This window comes from Martes martes, assembly GCF_963455335.1.
Source record: "Martes martes genome assembly, chromosome: 14".
Classification (NCBI taxonomy): domain Eukaryota; kingdom Metazoa; phylum Chordata; class Mammalia; order Carnivora; family Mustelidae; genus Martes; species Martes martes.
In genome coordinates this window covers 57,181,251-57,194,405 of record NC_137902.1, presented here as the reverse complement: position 1 = coordinate 57,194,405, position 13,155 = coordinate 57,181,251, and the positions used below count along the sequence as shown (strand labels likewise).

Sequence of the window (13,155 nt, the reverse complement as noted above, 5' to 3'; positions counted from 1 at the left end):
GGAAGTCTGCTTATCCCTCTTCCTCTCCCTCTGCTCGTGTGCTCTCTCAATTGCTCTCTCTCAAATAAGTAAATGAAATCTCAAAAAAAAAAAAAAGAAATTAAGTGGAAAGAACCCATTTATAAGTAATAATTTAAAAGCCCAGGTTTAAAGTGAAAACATACATTTGCCAAAAAGCAACAGTCAGGAAAAAAAACCAGTAAAATGGCCTTTGGATCACAGACCTCGAAACACAGAAAAGAATCACACCTGTGTTATCATCACAAGATTGTGCTTAAGTGATAAAAACAATTTTTTTTTTACCTTTTTTTAACCTAATCTCTTAAATAAAGAAAATATCAAATCAGGATGAAATTTTAGACTTTAAGTTTCTCAGATCCAAAAGTTAATCTATCATTAAAGCTGGTAAAAACTTATCAAACTCTGTCTAGGTCACACAAAAACACACTGATAGTACTTATAAAACTTAGACTTTTCAGTTTTGGGTACACCTATAGTGAAAAAATTAATAGTGTGTTAAGTTTTACACAGTGACAGAACTTTAACAAGATTATAAACCCCCCCCCCACCAAAATAAATAAATAAAACAAAAAAAAACTGGAACTCTCAACAAAGTACATTTACACCATTTCATACCCTCAGGATAAAAGTGATCTTCACAATCTAACCAGGCAATGCATTCACAGCATATCCAAACTGCAAATAACAGGTAATATTTAGAGGAGATCTCATAGGCCAGTATAAGAAATCAAGGAAAATAGTGCTTTATCTTCTTTGAAAATCACCCAATACATGACAAAGACTTTCATGTTCCTCTGATGGAAGATCCATGATGTAAAATAAATTAAGGAAGATATACTTTACAAAAAATGGAATTGCACAAAAACATTTATGATATTACTTAACATTTTATAATTTGGTTTACAGGTCCACTGAAAAATTTTTTATGACATTCTATGGATAATAACATACTTAATAAGGTTTCTATATCTTAGCCTAAGACCTTCATATAATTTTCTAAAGATAATTTATTTTAATCATAATCTACAATTATGACAAGGAATAATTCTCCATTTTCAAAATTCTCTTAATATTTAAAAAATTTTAATGCTTTGTCCTAGTTTTTAAAAAAGGCAGGGGCGGGGGGCGCCTGGGTGGCTCAGTGGGTTAAAGCCTCTGCCTTCAGCTCAGGTCATGATCTCAGGGTCCTGGGATCAAGCCCTGCATCGGGTTCTCTGCTCAGCAGGGAGCCTGCTTCCCTCTCTCTCTGCCTGCCTCTCTGCCTACTTGTGATCTCTGTCTGTCAAATAAATAAATAAAATCTTTAAAAAATAAAAAAATTAAATAAAAAAGGCAGGGGGTTATAAATTAGGGTGAGAAGAACCAGAAGGGGTAAGCACTTTCCCTAGATGTGTTCTAGGAAACATGTACCCTCCTCCTAGGGCAGCAAATCAAGTCTCTTTTCTTCTCATTTCTCACTTCAAAAACTATCCTTTTCCAACAGCTTCATTATTTCACTTTTTGCTTAAAGTTATTTTCCGTGAATTATTTTCCCTTTTCCCTTTATAGAATCAGGTCTTTGAAATGTGCCCATGGAAAACACAAAACATTAAGTTTTAATTTATATCAGTACATAAATAAAGTACTCACAATAGCACAGGTATAACCATATACAAAACAAAAAGGATATTAATTTTTCTGAGTTTAGATGATGAAGTAACTTTCCCAAAGGAGGATAGCGGTTCAGTGAGGGCACACATCCCAGAAGAATCAGTTTATGTTTGGCTCTGGTTATAGCAACATTAAGACGTCGCCAATCTTTCAGGAGTTCACCAAGCTGAAAGAAATAATTTTCAATTATCTGAGTTTTCTTATACATTTAAGTTTGTTCTGGCAAAGAACACAGTTTGTTATGAACTATTTCCCTACTTTAAGCATATATTCCAGAAAAGATTCATTACCACATTTAAAATTCTTTGGACAGTTGGAAAAACTTGCCCACAATGCCAACTTCCAAATATTCTACCTGGGATGCAATTTCTGAACAATAATTTAAGGAAATGGAGCAATCTCCACTCACTGTAGCATTATTGGTAACAGTAATAAAAACCTGTAATACCCTTAGACTCAGGGAAGCGGTTAAATATACCATGACACGTATGTACAACAGAAAACTATGCAACTGTAAGAACACAATGAAGTCTCTTTCTGTATATTGACAGGGAAAGATCTCCAAGCTATTAAGAAAAAAGTGAAATATGAATACTGATTCATATGTCTTTGTATATGCTTAAAGGATAGAATTACAGGTTACCCAAAAAGACCCCACAAATTGTATACAACTCCAACCCAAAACCAAAAAAACCCAAATAATCCAATTAAACAATGGGGAGAAGACATAAAAAGACATTTCTCCAAAGACGACATACATGAGAAAAATCATTAATCATCAAGGAAATGCAAATCAAAGCCACAATGAGCTATCAATCACCTCACATCTGTTAGAATGGCTAAAATCAAAAACACAAGAAACAAGAGTGGACAAAGATGTGGAGAAAAAGGACCCCTCATGCATTGTTGAGGGGAATGCAAACTGGTGCAGCCACTGTGGAAAACAGTATGGAGGTTCTTCAAAAAATTAAAAATAGAATTACCATATGATCCAGTAATTCCACTACCGGGCACTTACCCAAAGAATACGAAAACATTAATTCAAAGGATGTACACACCGCTATGTTTAGTGCAGCATTATTTACAATAGCCAAATTATGGAAGCAGTCCAAGTGTCCAACCACGGAGGAACAGATAAAGAAGATGTGAGATATATGTATATATATAAAAATTGGGATAATACTCAGACTTAAGAAAGAATGAAATCTTGCCATTTGCAACAACATGGATGGATCTAAAGGGTATAATGCTAGGTGAAATAAGTCAAAGAAAGACAAATACCATATAATTTCACTCATGTGCAATTTAAGAAACAAAGCAAATGAACAAAGAAAAAAGACAAACCAAAAAATGGACTCTAACTATAGAGAACAAATTGATGGTTACCAGAGGGAAGTTGGTGGGGGACAGTGTATGGGGGTGACATTGGTCAAGGGGATTTAGAGTACACTTATCATGATGAGCACTGAGTAAAGTACAGAATTTTTTAATCATTATATCGTATACCTGAAACTAATGTTAACACTGTATATTAATTATACTGGAACTAAAATTAAGAAACAAAAAACACCCGGGAACCTGGGTGGCTCAGTGGGTTGAAGCCTCTGCTTTCGGCTCGGGTCATGATCCCAGGGTCCTGGGATCGAGTCCTGCATCGGGCTCTCTGCTCAGCAGGGAGCCTGCTTCCTCCTGCCTCTCTGCCTGCTTGTGATCTCTGTCTGTCAAATAAATAAATAAAATATTTAAAAAAAAAAAAAGAAACAAAAAATACCAAATTGTGATTATCTGTGAGGGTAAGAATTGAGTAGAAGAGTAACTGGGTAGAAAGTAGACTTCTTACTCTATCTTTAGAACCATATGAAGGTATCACATAATCAAGAAAAATGAATGAAAAAGAGGTAAACATGCAAAAATAAACCACCCTGGAATTATATATAAAATAAAAGTATATCTAAGGAAGCTTCTCTGTTTAAAATGTCCCTAACACAACAGCCAAAAGGTGGAAGCAACCCAAATGCCCACTGATGAATAAACAAAATATGCCATAAACATGTAATGGAATCTTATTCAGCTTTAAGAAGGAACAAAATTCTGGTACATAATATAACATGGATGAACCTCAAGGACACTGTGCTGTATGAAATAAGCCAATCACAAAAGGAAAAAACTGGGGCACCTGGGTGGCTCAGTCAGTCAAGCATCTGCCTTAGGCTCAGGTCATGATCGTGGGGTCCTGGGATCAAGCCCCACATTGGGCTCCCTGCTCAGTGGGGAGTTTGCTTCTCCCTCTCCCTATGCCCCTCCCCACTACTTGTGCTCAAGCATACTCTGTTGTCTCAAATAAATAAAATCTTAAAAAAACAAACAAAAAAATAAAAAAGGACAAATACTGTATAATTCCACTAATATGAGATGACTATAATAGTCAAATTCAGAGACAGAAAGCAGACTGGTGATTGCAAAGGCCTGGAGGGACACAGAACTGGAGGGTTGTTACTCGTAGGTATAGAGATTTGGTTTTGCAAAATGAAAAAATATCAGAGATCTGCTGCACAACGCTGTGCATATACTTAATGCCACTGAACTGTGTACTTAAAAACAGTGATGATTTTACATTTTATATTACATGGAGTTTTTACCACAACCTAAAAAAAAAGCGAAGAAAAAAATGTCCCAAACAAATCAGCAAAAAATAAAATGAACTCACAGGTCCATCCTTATTACTTCTAACAAAAGATACCAGAATAATACTTTTGTCTCTTCCTTGGTATTTGTCTACAGTGTTAACTTCAACCATCCTGAGAGAAGAACGGAACAATAAATCATTGATGATCTTTAACTGCTGCCTGTAGGGTGCAATGATACCAATATCAGAGGGTTTACATCCAGCCTAAACAGAAAAGAAACACAATGAAAATGACAATCCTGATTTCTGTTATTTAACCTTTACTAAATTTATTCAATTAAATGTTTATATAATGTGCCCACTTAATTTTTATAATAGATCGTCTTATTGTAAGGAGTAAATATAATTTCTAATTTTGCTCTAAATCTATATCCATATTTCCTGAGACTTAATAATCTCCTCAAACATTGCTCTCTTGGTTTCTGTAGATTAACAACAGTATAATGGTTTGCATGCCACTGGAACAGTGCTGCCGTAGGAGAAAAAAAAAAGCACAAAGAAATACATTACACTTTCTGCTATCCCTTATGCTGAAGTTTCCAATCCCCAATTGCACTGAAGCAACCTTATGTTGACACAATCAGAATTATCTGATGTTACAAAAAATTACCCTAAATGGAAACCCAAAATGCCATTATAAAAAATTACATCTTAGATAATGTTCCCAAAAGAGAACAAAAGCAATCAGGCTTCAGTCCTCTTCTCTTAATGAACAAGGGTTATGCTAGGTCTTAAGTTCCTTGCACTCTAACATTATATTACACTTCATCTTAGTATTTGCTAGCCCACAGAATTAAATTCTAAATTACCTTAATAAAAACAGAGGTCAGGAAAACTATTAGCTTGGCTTCTGTGATATTGCTCACACCACCTTTTTCAGCCTGTTCTGGTGCCGGAACCTAAACAGAAACAAAGAGTTAAGAGTATGGTCAGTACACAGAGAGCCATAGGGCGTACACTACCAGCTGTGGACACAAATGAAAATATCCTCATTTTAAAAGGTGAAGGTACAAGAAAATAAACAGGGACGCCTGGGTGGCTCAGTTGGTTGAGCGGCTGCCTTCGGCTCGGGTCATGATCCCAGGGTCCTGGGATCGAGTCCCACATCGGGCTCCTTGCTCAGCGGGGAGCCTGCTTCTCCCTCTGCCTCTGCCTGCCTCTCTGTCTGCCTGTGCTCACTCTCTCTGACAAATAAATAAATAAAATCTTAAAAAAAAAGAAAAGAAAATAAACAAACAAACAAATAAATAAATAAAAAGTTGAAGGTAAAAGAATTAACAAAAATGAATGATAGTAGTCACCTTCAGAAAGCCCAGAAGCAACGCATCTTAAACATTCTACAGTTCAGATTAAAATCTTTCTAGGAGCCAAGCACACATTGGGTTTCGCATACTTTACTCTTTTACCCTGTAGTTTACAAGTATCAAAGGCCAGAAAAGATAAGTAACTTGCCCAAGGCCTCACAGTACATCATAACTGTAGGATTCAAACTCGGATTTGGCTCTAATATCTGTGTTCTTTCCATTTTCTTGTTGCCTTTCATACAAATAATGGAGCAGATAAAACTCCCCAGGTTCTACCATACCTGGTAAAACTCTCCAGGAACTACTTTGCTCCTACATAATCCTTAAGTAATCCTGATTATTACTTTTTTTAATTTTTTAAACTTTTTTAAAAATTTTTATTTATTTATTTGTCAGAGAGAGAGAGAGTGAGCACTGGCAGGCAGAGTGGCAGGCAGAGGCCGAGAGAGAAGCAGGCCGAGCAAGGAGACTGACACAGGACTTGGTCCCAGGACCCTGGGATCATGACCTGAGCCGAAGGCAGCCGCTTAACCAACTGAGCCACCCAGGCGTCCCTTTTTTTAACTTTTTAAAGTAGACTCCATGCAGAGCATGGGGCTTGAACTCAGAACCCTGAGATCAAGAGTTTGCATGCTCTACTGATTGAACCAGTCAAGTATTCCAATCTTGATTATTTTTAATACCTTGTATTTGGGGGCCTGAGTGGCTCAGTCAGCTAAGCATCTGCCTTCGGTTCAGGTCCTGATCTCAGGGTCCTGGGATTGAGATCTCGGGTCCTGAGATTGAGCACCGCATCACTCCCCACTCAATGAACAGTCTCCTTCTCTCTCTCCCTCTGCTCCTCCACCTACTTGTGCTCTCTTTCTCTCAAATAAATAAATAAAATATTTTTTTTAATTTATCTGAGACAGAGCATGAGAATATGAAAGAGAGAGAGACAGAGAGCACATGCAGGGGGGAGGGGTAGAGGGAGAAACAGACTCCCTGCCGAGCAGGGAGCCTGATGTGGGACTTGATCCCAGGATCCTGGGATCATGATCTGAGCTGAAGGCAGAGCTTAACTGACTGAGCCATCCAGGCACCCAAATAAATAAAATCTTTAAAAAAAAAAATTATTTGTAATCCTAATGCTGGGGATACCTGGGTGGCTCAGTTGGTTAAGCAGCTGCCTTCGGCTCAGGTCATGATCCCAGGGTCCTGGGATGGAGATCCAACTCCCTGCTCAGTGGAGAGCCTGCTTCTCCTTCTCACTCTGCCTGGGGCTCTCCCTGCTTGTACTCTATCTCTCTGGCAAAGGAATAAATAGAATCTTTAAAAAAAAAATAGTGACCTGGGTGGTTCAGTGGGTTAAAGCCTCTGCCTTTGGCTCAGGTCATGATCCCAGGGTCCTGGGATTGAGCCCCGCATTGCGCTCTCTGCTCAGCAGGGAGCCTGTTTCCTCCTCTCTCTCTCTGCCTGCCTCTCTGCCTACTTGTGATCTCTGTCTGTCAAATAAATAAATAAATAAATCTTTTTTAAAAAAGGTTTTTAAAAAAATAGTGACCAATTATATGTATCATATTACCATAAAATAATTATGTCATTTGTTATTATGATGGGTGGGTTATTAAAAATAGGGCCCTACTTGCAGGGGTACCTAGCTGGCTCAATTGGTAGAAGCCGACTCCCTGCTGAGCTGGGAGCCTGATGCTGGATTCAATCCAAGGACACTGGGATCATGACCTGAACAAAAGACAGATGCTTAACCAACTGAGCCACCCAGGCCTCCCTGGTTGCTACTTTTTATCGGGTCATGTAAAGACTTCCAAATGAATGCTGAGAAGCACTACATAAAACAAACTACGGAAATAACAGGGTCAAAACTTTGTTTTTAGTTCCTAGAAATAAGAATCAAGTCAATTTAAAGTCCTTGTGAAGTTTTGTTTAATGATAAGTTTGTAAAGAGGTCTTTATGTGCATATGTGGAGGCAGGAGGTAATAAATTATCTGTACTGTCAAGCTCAATTCTGCTGTGAACCTAAAACTGCTCTAGAAAATAAAGTCTCCATTTGTAAACCCAGCCCTTTAACAATATCAATGCCAATTTCTTTTTTAAGAAATGTAATTATACACTTGAGTTCACTTTCTAGCTCTTCTACTTCAAAAGTCGATTTTGACATCTATTAATTCCCAGAATAAACCTCCTTCCAAAGACACTGGCTCTATAGAAAGAAAAGATTCTTTTGTGTTGAAGTATAAGAAATACACTAGTTTTAACTGAACTCTATTAAAGCACTCACTATTAACTGAAGAATTTAAATAATAGGACAAAAGGAGGAAAAACCAAAATATTCAGGGTTTGTTTGTTTTTTTCTTACCTTGTCTGTATTAAGAAAACAAACAGGATTGTTTGGCTCAAATACTCGAATCATCCAAGGATTTTCTGAATAATCAGCATAAAATTCCAGTTCCAGCTTTACATCTTTAAAGTTAGGCAGGCTGATCACTGCATTGGCCACTTTGTCTGATCCACACTCCAGCTTTCCTTCATATGTCAGCTTATTACTTAAGGACATGATTTGACTAAGGCAATTACAAAAATAATTTTAGTTTTGGTAGATGAAAATAAACATGAAAAACACTCCTAGTGGACACTCTTACAAATACCTGTTCATTCTGTACTGCACCGTTAATTGTACAACAGCATTCTCATTCCGCTCCAGTCTCTTGAATAAGCTTTCACTCATGCCAAGAGCTCTGTCAACAAATCAGATTCAGGCTTATCAGAGCCCAGACACTGTCCCAGAAGAAGAATCTAATTTAAAATTAAAACCTCAATGTCCGCTTACCTTGCTTCACGGTTTAGCACCAGGGGAGGGAGCTGCTGATGATCGCCCACCAACACAAATCTCCGAGAAAAAAAGAGTGGCCCTAGACAGACTGGTTGGCTAATTTGAGAGGCTTCATCCACAATACAAAAATCAAAGGTTTTACGAGAAAATATTGGATGGTTTATCCCCATACATGTTGTTGCAACTATACGCTAAAAACAAAGAAAGAAAATAGATGGGTTATCTAACATATCCAAGAAGTGTAAATTGTTTTTCCCATATTTTGATTTACTTATTGATTTTTTTTAAAGATTTTATTTTTAAGTAATCTCTTCACCCAATGTGGGGTTTGAACTCACAACTCCAAGATCGAGAGTTGCATGCTCTACCAACTGAGGGAACCAGGTATCCCACCATTTTTAAATTTAAGGTTCAAAAAGATTTTTGTCCCAAACAATAGGAATCCGCCAATATTATTTAATTCTGAAACATTTGTAGTGTGCAAAAAAAATTAACTTTTTACTACAAATTTAAAAACAAGGGGCACCTGGTGGCTCAGTCATTAAGCATCTGGCTTCTGCTCAGGTCATGATTCTGGGGTGCTGGGATCGAGCCCCACATTGGGCTCCCTGCTCAGCAGGCTTCCTGCTTCTCCTCCCATTCCCCCTGCTCGTGTTCCCTCTCTCACTGTGTCTCTCTCTGTCAAATAAATAAAATCTTAAGAAAAAAAAAAAAAGAAAGAAAGAAAGAAAAATCAAGTAAATTTTCTGGACACTCTAACATTGCTCAAATTTGAATATTTCCAAATGGAAATCTGAAACACTCAAGAGGTAGTAAGTTAATTATTTTTTTAAGTTTTTATTTATTTAAGTAATCTCTACACCCAGTGTGGGGCTCAAACCCATGACCCTGAGATCAAAAGTCACAATAATTTTAAAAAAAAATTTTTTAAAAGATTTTATTTCCTTGAGAGAGAGCAAGAGAGAGTACAGGGGATGAAGTTGGAGCCCGATGCAGGGCTCAATCTCAAAACCCGAGGATCACAACCCGAGCGGAAGGCAGCGTCTTAACAGACTAAGCCAGCCAGGCACCTCCAATAATTTTTTTTAAATATCAACAGGACTTCACTTCTGGTAAACTGGAGTGCTTTTCCTCACTCCTCCCACAAAGTACAACTAAAAACTCTAAACATTATATATAAAACAAACATAAGGACTCTGAAAAGTGGAGAAAAGGCAGACCATCTAGGGACCTTCGGACCTAAGGAACAGTAGTTTGTTTCCTGGGTTTTCTTTGGCCCTCATCTACCTCAACTTTGGAGCTGAAGAATTTAACCCAGGAATGCTGATGGGCAGAGAAAAAAAAAAAAAAACCCAAAAAAAGCCAAAGGAAGAGAAAAGAGAAAGCCTAGCAGACAGAAAACTTGTATACAATAGCCACTCTATAATAGCCACTAACAAAAGGCCACAAAAAACACTGTAGTCTTATGCCCCACTGATGCAGGCAAAGGAACTCCAATGTCCTACTGGGGCAGTAACAGAGCCAGGCAAGGAGGCAGCCAGGACTTTAATCCCTGCTGAATGATAATAAGGCCCCACCTCACAATGTCAGTGGAGACCAGGTAGGGAACCTAGACTCCTACCCCTATCCATCAGTAATGAGGAGCCCCTACCCCTTTATGTTAAGAGGCCAAATGGGAACCCCACTTCAATTCCCACCTGGCGGTAATGAAGTGACATACTCTCTTGTCCTATCAAGAGTAGAATCAGAGAAAGCCAGCTAAAACAGAAGTCTTAAATAACATAATGCAAAATGTTCAGGTTCGTCATAATATATACATAGCCAGGGGCACATGGGTGGCTCAGATGGTAGTGTCCAACTCTAGATCTCACTTCAGGTCTTGATCTCAGTGTTATGAATTCAAGCCCCACACTGGGCATGGAACCTACTTAAAAAAAAAAAAAAAAAATGGGGAACCTGGGTGGCTCAGTTGGTTAAGCTTCTGTCTTTGGCTCAGATCATGATCCCAGGGTCCTGGATTGAGTCTCACATCAGGCTCCCTGCTCAGTGGGGAGCCTGCTTCCCCCTCTATCCCTCTCCTCTGCTTGGGCTCTCTCTCTCTCAAATAAACAAAATCTTAAAAAAAGAAAGAAAGAAAGAAAGAGAGAGAGAGAGAGAGAGAGAAAGAAAGAAACTGTTACATAAAAAACAAAAACAAGGGGAGCCTAGGGGGTTCAGTCAGTTAAGCATCTGCCTTAGGCTCAGGTCATGATTCCAGGATCCTGGGATCAAGCTCCATGCTTAGTGGGGAGCCTGCCTCTCCCTCTCCCCTTCCTTGTGCTCTCTCTGTCAAATAAATAAATAAATAAAATCTTTTAAAAAGTACATTTAAAAAAAACAAAAACATACCCAGGAAAATCTTGTACTGAATGAAAAAAAGGTACTCAAAAGATGCCAGCAACAAGGATATCAGAGATGTTAGAATTGTATGACAAAGATTTTATTTTTTTAAGTTTTTTATTTTTTTTAGTAAACTTTACACCCTATGGGGCACCCAAACTCACGACCCCAAGATCAAGAGTGTATGACAAAGATTTTAAAGCAGCCATGATAAAAATGTTTCATTGAGGAACTATGAACATACCTCAATCAAATAAAAAATAGAAAGTTTCAACAAAGAAACAGAGCACAAAAGAAAAGGCAAATGGAAATTTTAGAACTGAAAACATAATAACCGAAATTTTAAAATCATGAAATATACTCAACAGCAGAGGACAGGGCAAAGATGCTGTGAACTGAGACACAGAAAAAAAGAAATTATACAGGCTGAATAACAGAAAGAAAATAGCCTGAAGAACAATACATGAACAGAGCCTGACAGATCTGTGGAATAATCAAAAGATCAAACATTTATCTTCAAAGTCCTAGAAGAAGAAAAAAAGAGGGAAGAGCTGAAACAGTACTAGAAGCAACCATGGCTGAAAATGTCCCAAGCTTGGCAAGAGATACTAAATATATAGATTCAATAAGCTGAGAAAACTTCAAACATGATTTAAAAAAAAAGAAGAAAACACTGACACACACAGTAATTAAAATTCTAAAAACTAAAAGAAAAATGTCTAAGGGGTGCCTGGGTGGCTCAGTTGGTGAAGCATCTGCTTCTGGCTCAGGTCACAACCTCAGGATCCTGGGATTGAGCCCCAGCTCAGGCTCCATGCTCAGGGATTCCCTCTCCCTCTGCCCCTCCTACTTGAGTGTGCTCTCTCTCTCTCTCCCTCTCTAAAGTAAATAAATAAATCTTAAAAAAAAAAAAAAAGAAGAAGAAGAATCTGGAAAGTAGCCCAAGAAAATAATACCTTGCTATAGGGGAAAAACATTCTAATTCAAATGTCCGCACATTTCTCTTAGAAATCACAGAAGCCTTATAGAAGTGGCAGAATATTTTTCCAGTACCAAAAGAAAAGAATTATTTACCCAGAATACTATAACTAACAAAACAGTACATCAGGAATGAAGGAGAAATTGAGACATTCCCACAATGAATGAAAACTAAGGGAATTTGTTCTTAGTTGACCTGATACCCTGAAAGAATGGATAAAGGAAGATCTTTAAACAGAAAGGAAATGATAAAAGAACAGAAATTTGGAACATCAGAAGGGAAGAACATAGTAAACAAAAATATGGATGGATACAATATGTTTTTCATTTCCTACAAATTATATTTGATGGTTGAAGCAAAAATGAGAACACAGTCTGACGAAGTCTATGTAGAAAAAAAAGACAATCATAAGCAGGAGAAGAAAGGGACATAAATGGAGTTAGGCTCTCTAACTTCACGAGCACTAGTAAAATGACAAAATCAACAGACTACGTGTGAGTGTGTGTGTGTGTGTATGAGGTAATACACAGAGCAACAGACCAACCACTAAAAGTGATCACACAAAAATACTATAGAGAAATCAAAATGGAATAAAAACTGTTCAAGTAAACCATAAGGCATGAAAAAGAAAACAATCAAAAAAGAGAGGGGCACTTGGCTGCCTCAGCAAGTAGAACATGTGACTCTTGATCTCAGGGTTGTGAGTTTGAGCCTCATGTTGGGTGTGATTATAAAAACAAAACAAACAACAACAATAAAAACCATAGGAAACATAAAACAAAAAATAAAATGGCAGACTTAAGACCTAACATGTATCAATATTTATGATGAATGTAAACAGTTTATATATGTGCCATGTATATTTTAAAAGACAGGGATTAGGGATGCCTGGGTGGCTCAGTCATTAAACCTCTGCCTTCAGCTCAGGTCATTATCCCAGGGTGCTGGAATCAAACCCCACATTCAGCTCCATGCTCAGTGGGAGGCTTCTTCCCCTCCCACTCCCCCTGCTTGTGTTCCCTCTCACTATCTCTCTCTCTGTCACACAAATAAAATCTTAAAAAAAAAAAAAAAAAAAAAGACAGGGATCAAAACAATTAAAAAACAGATTTGCAGGGGCACGTGGGTGGCTCAGATGTTTGGGCATCTGCCTTCGGCTCAGGTCATGATCCCCAGGTCCTGGGATTGAGTCCTACATCGGGCTCCCTGCTCGGTGGGGAACCTGCTTCTCCCTCTGCCTCTCTCTCTCTGTGTCTCTCATGAATGAATAAATAAAATCTTAAAAAAAAAAAAAACAGATTGGCA

General features: G+C 37.9%; 1 protein-coding gene across 1 annotated transcript in view; it reads right to left on the bottom strand.

Annotated features, from left to right (window-relative positions):
* Positions 1-765: 765 nt before the first annotated feature.
* DNA2 (DNA replication helicase/nuclease 2) overlaps positions 766-13,155 on the bottom strand; it is a gene marked incomplete at its 3' end in the record, with an annotated part of 53,343 nt that continues 40,953 nt past the window's right edge. Inside the window, exons 15-21 of the mRNA XM_080823565.1 lie at positions 8,490-8,683; positions 8,308-8,397; positions 8,019-8,223; positions 5,167-5,256; positions 4,379-4,561; positions 1,691-1,837; positions 766-834 (exon numbers count right to left, since the gene is read on the bottom strand). Coding sequence (XP_080679691.1) covers positions 766-834; positions 1,691-1,837; positions 4,379-4,561; positions 5,167-5,256; positions 8,019-8,223; positions 8,308-8,397; positions 8,490-8,683 — 978 coding nt within the window. The remainder of the gene's footprint in view (positions 835-1,690; positions 1,838-4,378; positions 4,562-5,166; positions 5,257-8,018; positions 8,224-8,307; positions 8,398-8,489; positions 8,684-13,155) is intronic.